Source organism: Solanum lycopersicum, chromosome 3 (genome assembly GCF_036512215.1).
Source record: "Solanum lycopersicum chromosome 3, SLM_r2.1".
Classification (NCBI taxonomy): Eukaryota; Viridiplantae; Streptophyta; class Magnoliopsida; order Solanales; family Solanaceae; genus Solanum; species Solanum lycopersicum.
The window spans coordinates 3,862,965-3,877,201 of NC_090802.1; the positions used below are offsets into that span (position 1 = coordinate 3,862,965).

The window sequence follows — 14,237 nt, forward strand, 5'->3', positions numbered from 1 at the left end:
CATATTATTTTTTAATATAAGACTATTAATTAAATCTCTAATATATACATTTCATTTTAAATTTAATATAACATTTTAAATAATATTTTATTTTATATATTCTACTTTCATCTTGAATTAATAATATTTTAAATATTTTTTAAATTTTCGTTAATTTGTGATACAATTTGATGTTATATTAATTTCCACTATTAAGAATGCACAAAATTTAAATGATAAGATAAAAATTTGTATTTAAAAATATAATACATAACATAATAATTTAATTATAATATAACAATAGATAAAATGCATAACATAATAATTTTAAAAATCACAACAATAATTTAGTAATCCAATAAGTCATTTCTAGATTTAACGATATTCGAAAAAGGAATTAGTGTATGATTTGAAGAAGTTGTGATTGTGATTGTGGTTGTGCTTGTTGATTTCTTTTTCCAATTATTCGTAGTTGTTCTTTAGAAATTTATAACAATATATAATTTAATATTAAATAAAAATTTTCAAAAAAATTAAAATTTTATATTACATGAAATTATATAGGATGATTATTGATATAAAAAAAGATTTATATCATGGAATAAGAAAACAAAAAAGAAATAAAATAATAATATAATATTGAGGAGAGAGAAAAACATATTTTTAGAGAGTAAATATAGAATTGAATTGGAGTTGGTTGTCTGAAAAAATAGAGAACTCTATATTTGCGAGTAAAATAGAGTGTAGGGTAGGAGATGCCCGGCAAATAGAGTGTAGAGAGGACATTCTCTATTTTACCCTCTAAATATAGAGAATGGAGAGTAAAATAGAGTAGAATTGGAGATGGTTCGATTTTTTTTTATAAAGAGCATTTTCATTTAATGATCCTTATTTAGCCTAAATCCTAATTAATTTAATTTAAAATAAGTATCGTACATCGAATATAAAAAAAGAGAACCTTTGAATAAAAAATGAAATAAATTAGGAAAAAATTTATCCACACCGAATATTTACACCAAGTCAATGCAAAATATATTACTATGTTGTTTAATGAAGTAAAATAAAGTACAAATTTAAACACATTACATACGTGTATTGACCTAATATAAACACCCGATGCGAATAAGTTTTACCATATAAACTATGTATATGATTTATAAATCCTTGCATGTCTATGTCATAGTTTTGTTGAATTAATTTAACATTATTAGTTTAGTGTTACAAATGTGAGTTGATTGATGGACTTTTGTTCTTCCCTTTCCTTGATTAGACATTTTATGTCTCACAGTTTCTCAATTATTATTGAGTCTATATTTGTCCCCATCATATGGCAAAGCCCAAAATAGCAACTAATTGAACTTAATTAGAAATCCTACAATTTATTTTTTAAAGTCAATGCTAGAGAATATAATGACTATGATTGCAAATACCACTAACCTAACTGCAATCTTATATAGGGACTCTAATTCAACAAGTTTTTGCTTACTAATGATAATATAGTAGTAATAATATTATTTGACTTAGTCAAACATTTATAGTCTTCTATAAACATAAGATAAAACGCAATAAAGTAATAAGAAAGAGTTTACTTCTATTATTTTATATTATTGGTATATTAATTTGTAAATCGTTATAGCATATTATAAATATCGTAATAATTATATAAAATATATTTTAATTCTTTCAAGTTCGTATTTCTTACATGTTTACTAGAAGTAACAGAAGTGTTTGATCTTAATAAAATTTATAAAGTTAAAGCATATAACCGTTTTTATTTTTACTTATTTTTTTTAGGTTCATTTATTATATATATATCAATAAAAAGGTCATTCAAAATAAATATCTGAATAATTTAACATTCACTTAAAAATACATTAAAACACAACTTAATATTTTAGATTGATTTTTCTTTTAACTTTATATTTCAATATATATATATATATATATATATATATATATATATATATATATATATATATATATATATATATATATATATATATATACACTCGTGCTCAAATACCTACTAAATAATCTAATGTGAATAGATGTAGGACAAATTAGAGAGATAGAGTGGGTGCTTTTCCAAAAAACAAAAAAAGAGAGAACACAAAATGGATATCCAATTTCTAGAAGCCAATTAATTGGGCTAAAGTGATATATTATTGGGGGAAAAAAAATATAAATGCATGCATGTTTATTGCATTGAGGTACCTAAATTAAGTTATTATTTGATAGCTGATTAAAATTACATAATCATTGATTATATAATTATTAGTTATGTAGGTGTATGATATATGATTTTTACCCGGTATAATATATATAAAAATATTTTTTATTAATTTATACATATATTAATTATGTGAATATTTGAATTACAAATCAAATATCGTATTGATTGATACATGTTTAACTTTACTTTGTATAACTTATACAAAAATTAATGCAAGTTGCCAAACAACTCCTAAGTGACCTATGTGCATATATCATCCACATTTCTAGATAATATAAAATAAAATAAATAAAAATTTTTTTTTAGAAAATACAAAGAATGTGGGTCACGGACAAATAATAATTATTATGATAATGAGAGATAGTATATCATAGAAAAGAACTTTTCGAAGCCCATATATAGTGAGTTCGACATGTGTTTTTGACCATACGAGCTCCCAACTGTACAAACTTCACTAACTTTAGTAAATTTATATTATTTAATTATTTATTATAATTATTATTTACGATTAACATTAATTTTAATTATGTGAGCTGACTTTGAGTTTGTATAATTAGTTATATTTACATATGTATAATTCGCTTAAATATACAAATACATATGTATGATATATAATTATTTAACCTATATACATTTACAATTCACCTCTCTTCCACTCTCTGTCTTCTCTCGCTCGCCTCTCTCCTCCCTCTCCCAGTATCGCTCACTTCTCTCCTCCCTCTTCCAGTCTCGCAGCCTCTCTCTTCCCTCTCCCACTCTTGTTTACCATATATACAAATATAAATGTATAATATATAATTATTTAACCGATATACATATACAATTCACCTTTCTCCATTTTCCCCCCCTCTCTCTCGCCTCTCTCCTCTCTATCACAATCTCACTCGCCTCTCTCCTCTATATAATATGTAGGTACGAATTATAATTATCAAATTATAACTATGGAAAGTAATTAAGCTATTTTTTAAGTGGTTACATGTGAGATTTCCATTTCTAATACTTTTAATGAAGAGTAGATTAATCTCATTAATTTATATACGGTCCTCGATGATATACTTCACAAGATATTTTTTATGTGTGCATGTAAATACATAGGAAGACCGATACAATACATAATAATAATAAAAAAACATTTCACAATAAGAAGCAAAGCACAAAAATACATCAGGAAACTATTTAATACCCGGAGACGAAATTATAGTGTTGATTATAAATCCGATCAAACTTAATACTTTTAATTTCAATTTTATAATTATTATAAACTAATTAGAATTTAAAATTTATAAAATTGTCATCTTTGATTCTTAACTAACTTTCACAAGCTAATAAAAAGCACTAGATACATAAACCCTAACTTGAGAAGCTAGATACATGAACCCTGTGGACGTGGATTTGGTCTTAGCCAATTTTGCTGATCAATTGCAGTCCACAAATTTGTATATATGCACGTTCTAGTGGCTAATACTATGCATATGGACTCTTATTGCAACAGTCCACATCATGTCCCAACTCATCATAATATTGTTTAATTTTTCTTTTTTATCACGATACATTAATTTTTTAGCAGTAATAAATATATGTTAATAAAAAAAAACATTAACAATGTTAGTTGATTGTCACGGAATTTATTATTGCTATAAGTTCTACAGATATTTATAAATAATATTAAATTGTCAATAAAATATATATTTAATCAATAATAATTAAACTATTACGATTAATTAATTATCGTAAAACATCACTGACTTGCTAATCCAATTTCGTCAAACTTTTTGGTGAAAGTTAGATGTTATTACCCCTTAATTCATTCAGTGCTAAATATATAAATTTCGTGTGACACATGTTTTGTTTGTATATGGTTAGGTTCACCAATTTTGAGAGTTCAAATCGAACCACATTAATTTATTTATAATTAAAATGTGGATAGTTACTCAATTAGTTGAAGCCGCAAAACAAAATAGTAAATAATGCATTTCAAATGTTGTCAAACTAAAAATCAATTTAATTTTGTATTTTGACTTTGCAGAACTGAAAATAGATAAACATTATTTTCTGATAGTGATTTTTTTTTCCATGTGAAATTTTTTCAATTAATTTAACTTTTTTCTTGTTTTCCTTCTGAAACTTTCCTATTGAAAAAATTTCATTTTGTCTTCATTAACACCGTCATTCTGGCAATTGTGATGGGAAGTTTTTTAGAGAATGATTTTCAAATTTATCATGTTTAATTGACTTAAATACTTTGAAAATGTTTTTCAAATTACTTATTTTTCTCAAGTTTAAGAAAAATGGCTTATCTCTAAAAAAAAGTTAAATGAAAATGACTTACCTCTAAAAAAAAAATAATGAAAATATTTTTGAAAGCTCTTTTTCAACCTAACACCTTAATTTTTCATCTTCACTCTAAGTCTCGGATATCGATTTCCAATACTAATCCTAAATTTGACTTTTGATTCTCAATTCGGGACCCAACTTTCGACCTCAATTCGAAACTCAATACTCAGATCGGATCGGAGTTAGATCCCGATGTGGATGCGAGTTTCATGTCAGAATTCAAGGTTGGATCCTGATTGAGTTGGTTGTTGGGTCCAAAGTTAGGTGTTAGAATGCAGTTCCGTGTCCACTTTCAGAGTCAAATTTTGAGTTGAAAGTTGAATCGGGTCCCAAATCAAGTGTTGGGTTCAAAATTCAAGTCGGGATCAGATGTAGAGGTAGAGTGTTGGGGTTGGATCCTGATCGAGTCAGTTTTTGGGTCCCGAGCTAGGTGTTAGAATGGAGTTCCGTATCCAGTTTCAGAGTCAAATTTTGAGTTGAAAGTTGAAATCGAGTCCCAAATCAAGTGTCAGGTTCAAAATTCAAGTCGGGATTGGATGTAGAGGTAGTGTGTTGGGGTGGATACTCATTTGGATGCCGAATCTCGAATCGAATGTTAGGACCAAATTCTACTTCAAAAGTTGGATTCCTAGGTGTCAGGGTCGTATCTCGATTCAGGTGTACATGTCAAGTGTCTGGTGCTAGAGTCGGATTTTAATTCAGAAGTAAGGTGTCGGGATCAAATTCAAGTTCAGAAGTCGAGTCTCATGGTCGCATCCAGATTGGAAGTTAGGCCTAGGTTGAAGTCGAGTGTTAGGGTCGGATCTTGGCACCAAATGATTGAGTCTCGTATTTGAGGGTTGAGGTCGAGTCCAGAGTCGAGTGACGACATTGGGTTCTGGATTAGTCACGGGGTGGATGTTCATTTCGGGGTCAGATTCACGTCTAGTTCAATATTTTGCCCTAGGTCGGAAGTCGTAGTCAAATCTTGGGTTGGTTGTCGCGGTTGGATTCCAGGTCAATTATTGAAGTTGTGTCCAAGTTCGACTTTTGGGATTGGAGTTGGGTCCAATTAAATGTCAGATTCCACTCATCAACCAAACATCAAAAAGTAAATTTAAAATCGACTTGTTTTCAAGGGAACATTTTTCATCAAAAAAATTTCCTTCATATGAAACACACTAGCCTAGAAAAGGACTTTACTTAATGAAACTTGTACAAAGTTAATTGCTCCATTTCAATTTAAGTGGTAATATTTAATTGGACACAATTTCTATTAAACAATATTGGCCATAAATAATAACGTGAATACATATAATTGTATCAAGGATAAAAAGAAATTCAATTATTATAAATTGAAAAATGTAACATATTATTTTTTACTTTTTCGCTAATCGAGATAGGAATCCTAACCTATATCTTATTGGGAGTCTTATATTTTGTTCATAAATTTTGTATCAAATATTTGAAATAGTAGCTGCAATTAATTATTTCGAATAAGTGATTTTTTAATGTAGTCAATTATTTCAACTTTAAACTTGGAAGTATAAATTTTGAAGTTCCAAAGATAGGTTTTGAGATTATATCTTAAAAAAAAAGTTCACTCTCAAAAGTTTAATTTTGTTTAATGTCCAAATTAACTCACAATCTTTAACTTCTAAATACCTTTGCTTTACTCAATATCAAGTTCTATTATTTTTTTGGTTCAAATATCAATTAATTCGTGTAGAAACGACTACCTAAAGATTGTAAAGCAAATTGTGATGGGTATTTCAAGTTTGCACTTGCAAAATTTGAAACTTTTTTTTTCTATGTGAAGTTCATAACAAAACACATGCATAACTAGTCTTCCAAGTGCTTATCTCTTTAAAAACTCTTAACTTCAAGAATTAAAAAACACAATTATTAAAAGAACTTTTTGAATGCAAGGGGATATGTCTAATAACAATATTTACTCTATGAGTAGAATATCCTTAAGGACGTACAATATTCTTGACAAGCTTTAAGCTAAATTCTATTCTCCATAAGAAAAAGGGCAAAGATAAATATACCTCTGAACTATTATGAACTATTATAAATGGTATGATTCACGAGTCATAATCCTATTCATTGACCCGATTTTTATTAAATATCAAATCGACGGATAAGATTGCGCCATGTCTCCCTATTAAGTTTTGCGTTAGAGTGAAGGGCATATATGCTCTAGTTTTTGGACGCCAAGAGCTAAGGGGTATACATGACCGGGTTGGTTCGGATTTTTCAAATATCAAATCAAACCATTTGTGTCGGGTTTTTGAATTTATAAACCAAATCAAACCAATAAAACTCGGATTTTTCAACTTCGGATTTTCGGATTTTTTTCGATAAAGTATTCATACAAACATATAATTTACTTGTACATCAAATATTTCTTTAGGCCTACCAAAATGCAACTATCTAAGTTATTTCTCAAGAAAATAACAAAAATATGATATGATTAATGACACTAAATATCCAACAAAAAATAATAATAAATTCGCGTAAAAAATATTGCAAATTAATAAGTCATAGTGAAATTGATCATAATTTAAAGTACTAAATCATACTAAAATAAGTTTAGCAAGTATTAGTTACATGACTAAATATTAAAAGAAAGTAAAATTAGATCATGTATTTTAATTGTCTAAATCTATGTAAAACTAAAAAATAAATATTCAATATTATTGTCATTCTTAGTTTTGAATTGATTTTCTTTTTGCATTAATATTAATTTAACTTTTATTTAAACTTTATTATAATTACCAACATGTATGATATATAATATTTATTTGGGATAATGCCCAAGTACCCCCTCAACCTATGCCTGAAATCTCAGAGACACACTTATACTATACTAAGGTCCTATTACCCCCTGAACTTATTTTATTAATAATTTTTTACCCCTTTTTAGCTTACGTGGCTCTATCTTGTGGGCCCAACGATGGTTGACTTTTTCTTCCGAACTAGTGTCACGTATGCTAAAAAGGGGTAAAAAATTACATATAAAATAAGTTCAGGAGGGTAATAGGACCTTAGTATAGTATAAGTGTGTCTCTGAGATTTCGGGCATAGGTTGAGGGGGTACTTGAGTATTTTCCCTATTTATTTAGATGATAAGAATTCTAACTTCCAAACATGAAATAAATATATTAAAAGATAAAAACTATGAAAAAGTATAAGATATACTTAAAAATTATATCAAAATAGGTATTTTTACGTATAAAATAAAATTTAGAAATTATATATAATATCGGGTTGATTTGGTCTCCAGTTGGTTTTTTCAGTTGAAACCAAACCAACTCAAATATAGTAGGGTTTTTTTTCCCAACACCAAACCAAGTCAAATCAAACCATTACTTTGATTTTTTTTCCCGGTTGACTTGGTTTGCAGTTTGGTTCGGTTTTGTACACCCCTAACAAGAGCATATGACGAAAGATATCTGAATAGCATTTACAATAGTTCAGGATATATTTATCAAGAAGCAAACGCAAAGTGTTTGTAAGTTCTAGGTTGATAATACCTCTTAAGTTGGTATAATTTAATTTGCTAATGTGGTTCAAAGATACGCAGTTTGAGATGACTAAATGATTCATAAGAGTGCTTGTTAAACATGATTAACGATAATGATATGAAACAAATAACAATGAAACAATTGACAATATGAAAACAATTGAATAGATTAGGCTTTTTATCTTCCGTCGTATACACTTACCAAGGAACATTGTAGTCACTATATGAAGAATGATGAAGAAGTTCGTCCAAACTTTAGAAAATTTTTGACCAAACTAAGCCATTATATAAAATAATTTACCAAAGTAATACATTTTTCTAAAATTTTACAAAATTAGTATAAACGTATTTCACGGTAACGTTTTAGGATATATTATAACAGCATTAGGTTGATATACGTTACTGTAAATAACATTTTACTCCTAAAACGTTACTATGAGTAACGTTTTACTCCTAAAACGTTACGATGAGTAACGTATATCAATCTGACGCCATCAACTTTCAAAAAATAAAATATATCCTAAAACGTTACTGTGGAATACGTTTATACTAGTTTTATAAAATTTTAGAAAAATATATTATTTTGGTGAATGGCTTTATATAATGGTTTAGTTTGGTTAAAACCTCAAACTTTAGAATCAGACTAAATAATCGATTGAATGAAACCATTTACATTGTAATCAAAGAAGATCAAAATTAAAATTCTTAGCTGAAAATAGTAGAATTGAAGAGTTCTTCGATCAAAATTTCTTCTCAATGAATTAAATAGCAAGGCCAAGAAGAGTTATCAAAGCATGAGGTAAAAACAGTAGGAAGCTCAAACAATTTATGCTCGAAAATACATACATATATCATTTTCCACTAAACTTTTATACCGATTTACCTAAGAAAACACAATATTTTCCTCGATCGAGTGGGCTATATATATACACACATTTAATTATTCTAGGGTATTAAGTTGACATGGTAAACCTCATTCATATCAGGATAAAATAAACCAAAATTTTGTTCTTTTGATTCTCGTTAAAGAGAGCGAAAATATACGTCTCCAAAGCCTTTCCAGGCCTCTTAGGAGTTCCTTGCCCAGATGAAACATGTGAAATCACATTATTCACACAAGTTTGAGCATTTCCAATAGTTGCATAAACATCTCCAGCACTTGGCCATCCTGTTTCCGCTACCACAACGTTTAAACTAGACTGTCCAACTTTCTCCAAAGCAGCATACACAGAATCAACCATTGCATCAAACAAGTTTTTGTATTGCAACGCTCCGTCAGGCACAATCCGAGCCGTGCCTAGAAAAAGCGCATAGTCCAACTGAATTTGAGCAGAGTTTCCAGAATAAGCGTAGTATGGATAGACGTTAATCAATAACGGATAATATTTTGCAGCTAAAAATTGTGCGATGGGCTGTAGGTATTGCGCGGCCTCCTCGGAGAACGTGCCATTGGAAGGAGGATACGAGGTCTCTAAAACCTGTAACGACATTGCTGTTGTGACGGGTATGTAATAATCAGAGCCAATGATTGCTGCGTCCAGATTTTGCATGGCTCCTAATACGTAACTTGCTAATGGACTTGGTATCACTTCGTTACCTACTGAAATGTGTGTAAAATCGAGAAGTGAAGCATATGGAATAACGTTATTTTGTACCCAATTTGTTGCAAATGTTGGATCAGTTGCAAGTGCTTGTAAATCTTCATTTCGAGTACCAAGAATTACTGAAATAGCTGATTTCTCTAGTGCTTTTAACACGTCGGGGTTCGGGTCGAAAATTCGAATTTTTTGTATGTTTTTCGATTTCAAGAAGTTGAAGACTTGGTCTGGTGGTGGTAGATTGTTACCCAAAAATCCATAGTTCAATCCAATTCCTTCAACACCTTTAAAAGAAAAAAGATCAGTATAATACGCTTAAAAAATAAAGTTATTAACGAGTTTAAAAAAGTGAAGAGTGCTTACCATAAAATTGATGAAACTCACAGATGATGAAGGTAGAGAGAAAAGAAGAAGAAGATTTTTATTCTAGAGAGTTCAAAAACAAATGTTTACAGTACATGCTTATTTATACACCTTTACACAGCCTATTGTTTATTCTAACTAACTAACAGATTGTCTAACTAACTAACTGTACAATTACTGATCTACCCCTAACAATTATACTACTCATTCAAGTAATTCCTTGTATTTCATCACTCCCCCTCAAGCTGGTGGGTACAAAAACATTTAACACACCTAGCTTGCCTACCAAATATTCATGTTGAATTCTAGGAAGACCTTTAGTCAATATGTCTGCCAATTGATTCTTAGAATTCACATATTCAGTCTTCACCAAACCTTCTTGTATCTTTTGCCTAATAAAATGACAATCAATCTCTATATGTTTTGTTCTCTCATGAAAAACAGGGTTGGCTGCTATTTGTAATGCTGCTTTACTATCGCTGAATATCACCACTGGTTCATCAAGTTCACTTCCCAATTCCTTTAACAATGCTGTGATCCACACTACCTCTGATACTGCATTAGCCATACTTCTGTATTCAGCTTCTGCTGAACTCCTAGAAACCACACTTTGTTTCTTTGATTTCCATGATATCAAAGAATTACCATGTTTTACCAAGAAACCTGAAACTGACCTTCTAGTATTAGGACATGATGCCCAATCTGCATCACAGAAAACAGTCAATGTGTTCGTTCTAGTGCTGCTCAATAATATGCCAAGACCTGGTTCTCTTTTCACATATTTCATCACCCTAAGTGCTGCTTCCCAATGAGATTTTTTTGGTTGTTGCAAAAACTGGCTGAGGGTCTGAACAGAGAATGCAATGTCTGGCCTTGTTAGTGTTAAGTATAGCATCTTTCCTACTAAACTTTGATATTGTTCTTTGTTTTCAAGAAGCTCCTCATCTGACTCTCCAATCAAATTATCCAATTCATGTGTTGTTATCTTTATGTTTGTCTCTAGTGGTGTCCAGGATGGCTTTGCACTTCCTATTCCCAACTGTGAAATAATCTCCAATGCATATTTCCTTTGATTGACTAAAATTCCCTTTCCAGATCTACTGAATTCCATACCAAGAAAAAACTTTAGATCACCAATATCTTTGATCTTAAAAGCCTTATGTAATGAAGCTTTTGTTTGTTCTATGAGTGTCAAATTACTTCCTGCAACTAGCATATCATCCACATAAACCAAGATCACCACAATATCTGTTCCCTGCTTAATGAACAATGAATGATCCAAACTGCTTTGCATAAAACCTGAGTTTAATAATGCCTCACATAACTTCAAATTCCACTGTCTACTTGCTTGTTTAAGCCCATATAGGGATTTTACAAGTCTACACACCAGTCCATTAGACTCCCCCTGACTTGAAAATCCCTCAGGTAATTGCATGTAAACTTCATCATGCAGATCACTATGTAAAAAAACATTATACACATCCAATTGATGAATATGCCAATTGAACTGAGCAGCCAAAGACAAAACAGTCCTTACAGTAGTCATCTTAACTACAGGAGAAAATGTCTCATGAAAATCCAAACCTTCCTTCTGAGTGTAACCTTTTGCAACTAGTCTAGTTTTGAACCTCTCAATATCACCATTAGATTTCAACTTAACCTTGTAAACCCAACGACAACCAATAGGAACCTTTCCTGGAGGTAAAGGAACTAACTCCCAAGTATGATTATCATGGAGAGCTTGTATTTCAGACTGCATAGCATCAATCCATCTACTGTCTTTAATAGCTTCCTGATATGTAGAAGGCTCTATGATAGCTGAGAAAACACCTAGATAATGTTGATGAGATGAAGACAGATTTGTATAAGAGACATAATTGGACAAGGGATAAAGTGTGGAAGTGGGAGCAGGTCTGGTTACATAGTCAGCTAACCATAGAGGAGGATGAGAATGTCTATTAGATCTTCTGATAGGTGCAGAAGTATGAGAAACAGGAGGTAGAGAATCATTAGTTGAAGGAGTATGTGATGAAGTAGTAGAAGGAGTAGAGTATATGGTAGGAGAATTAGGAGTGGAATATGTGATAGGGTAAGTGAAAACATCATTATCAATACCAGCATCATTAGCAGTAATACTAGCATCAAAAGAAGAAGATTCTTTAAAAGGAAACTGATATTCATGAAAAACAACATCTCTGTTCAAGAAAAATCTCTGTCTCTCAAGATCAAATAATATGTACCCCTTAGTCACACCAGAATACCCCATAAACACTGCTTTTACTGCCCTGGCTGCAAATTTATCCACCTTGGGCAAAATGCTTGCATAGCATAAACAACCAAATGTCCTCGAATGTATAAGAGAAGGTTTGATGTTAAAGAAAACTTCATAAGGTGACTTACCTGCAAGTACTTTAGAAGGAAGTCTATTGATTATATAGACAGCAGTAAGAATGCAATGGCCCCAGAATTTAAGAGGAACACCACTCTGAAATCTGAGTGCCCTTGCCACCTCTAGTAAATGTCTGTGTTTTCTCTCAGCAACACCATTCTGCTGAGGAGTATAAGCACAAGTTCTATAGTGCACAATGCCTAGATCCTTAAGAAGAGCCTGTAATTGATCATTGCAAAATTCTCCACCATTATCTGTTCTAATACCCTGAACTGAGGCATTGAATTGAGTATGCACTAATTGAAAAAATTGTTTGAGAACTATCAATACATCATGTTTGAACTTCAGTAGGAAAATCCAAGTGATTCTTGAGTAATCATCAACAATTGTGAGAAAATATTTGTTCCCATCAAAAGTCTGAGTATTGTAGGGACCCCATACATCCAAATGCAACAAAGCAAAAGCTCTATCTGATCTAGTATCAATGTTTGTAAAAGGAAGTCTAGTTTGTTTGGCCAATGGACATATTTCACAATCATCTACAACAGACTTACAAGCATCTATTGTACGTCCACAAATATCTTGTACAGATTTTATTGAAGAATGAGCTAATCTTCTATGCCACAACAAGATATCTCTTTTATCATCATGAACTGTGAACCCTTTTGTATCCATATCTTTAGTACTTTCAGACTTGGTTGAATTCTGTGGCACCATCCAGTAAAGCCCATCATGTTCCTTACCAATCCCCTTCAGTCTCCCAGTTGAAAGGTCCTGGAATAAGCAAAATCCAGGATAGAAAGACACAAAATAATGAAATTCTCTTGTTAACTTTGATACTGACAACAGATTGTACTGAAAATCAGGAACAAATAGAACATCTTTCAACTCTCCTTTGTCTATAATTTTACTACTTCCAGTATGTGTAACCAATGTAACTCCTCCATTCGGCAAGTGTACTGTCCTATTATAATCTGACTTAACTAACTTCACATCAGTTAAATTAGACAGGCTAAAAGACATATGATTAGTTGCTCCACTATCAACAATCCATTTCAAATCTTTAATTTTAGCTATTTGAGTATTTCCTGCCATACCTGCCATATTAGCCATCATACCATGCTGTGAATTGTCATTGTTGATCATGCCCAAAATGTTATCATGTTGTGTATCTGTCAAGTGAGGAGCCCTATGAAGTTCTCCAGATGCCATCTTATCCAGTATTTCTCCTGTATTTCTGATTCCAGATTTCATGTTTTGTTGTGTATTTTCAGCTTGAACATTGTAAGCAGTGTTCAGGTTCTCCTTCTTCTTAAATTTCCAGTCAGCTGGATATCCTATTAGTTTAAAACAATTCTTCTTCACGTGTCCCTTTATCTTGCAATACTCACACTTTTGATCCCAATTCTTCTTCCCTTTCTGATAGTCTTGTCCTGAATATTTTTGACCTGTTCCCTTATAATGTTGAGAACTATCACCTCTCCTTATCATGAGTGCTGCTAGATCTATATTTTCTCCATTACTAGAATTACTAGATGTGTTACCCAAACTTCTTTGACTTTCTCGTTCAACAAGCATTGCATATGCTTTATTTAAACTAGGAGTAGGTTCAGTCATCAAAATCTGAATTCTCGATTGATCATACATCTCATTCAGTCCCATTAAAAACTGCATCAATTTCTGTCTCAACATATGATCACAAAAATCCTTAGATCTAGGACAGTCACATGGTGGAGGAACAATACTTGAAAACTCATCCCAAAGATTTCTTAATTTCGAAAAGTAAGCAGGAATACTATCACTTCCTTGCACTAAACTAGTTATGTCCTTGTG

General features: G+C 31.0%; 1 protein-coding gene across 1 annotated transcript; it reads right to left on the reverse strand.

The window, feature by feature from the left end:
- Positions 1–8,714: 8,714 nt before the first annotated feature.
- On the reverse strand, positions 8,715–10,343 carry LOC101266925 (putative glucan endo-1,3-beta-glucosidase GVI). The gene is made up of 2 exons (XM_004253449.4): positions 10,016–10,343; positions 8,715–9,936 (listed from the first exon to the last, which is right to left on the reverse strand). Exon 2 carries the CDS (start codon positions 9,602–9,604, stop codon positions 9,032–9,034), a length of 573 nt encoding a protein of 190 aa, XP_004253497.3. The 5' UTR covers positions 9,605–9,936; positions 10,016–10,343; the 3' UTR covers positions 8,715–9,031.
- Between the last annotated feature and the right edge of the window lie 3,894 nt (positions 10,344–14,237).

Excerpts from the sequence above, each read along its gene's own strand:
- LOC101266925 (XM_004253449.4), bottom strand. The coding sequence starts at position 9,604 with ATGCAAAATCTGGACGCAGCAATCATTGGCTCTGATTATTACATACCC.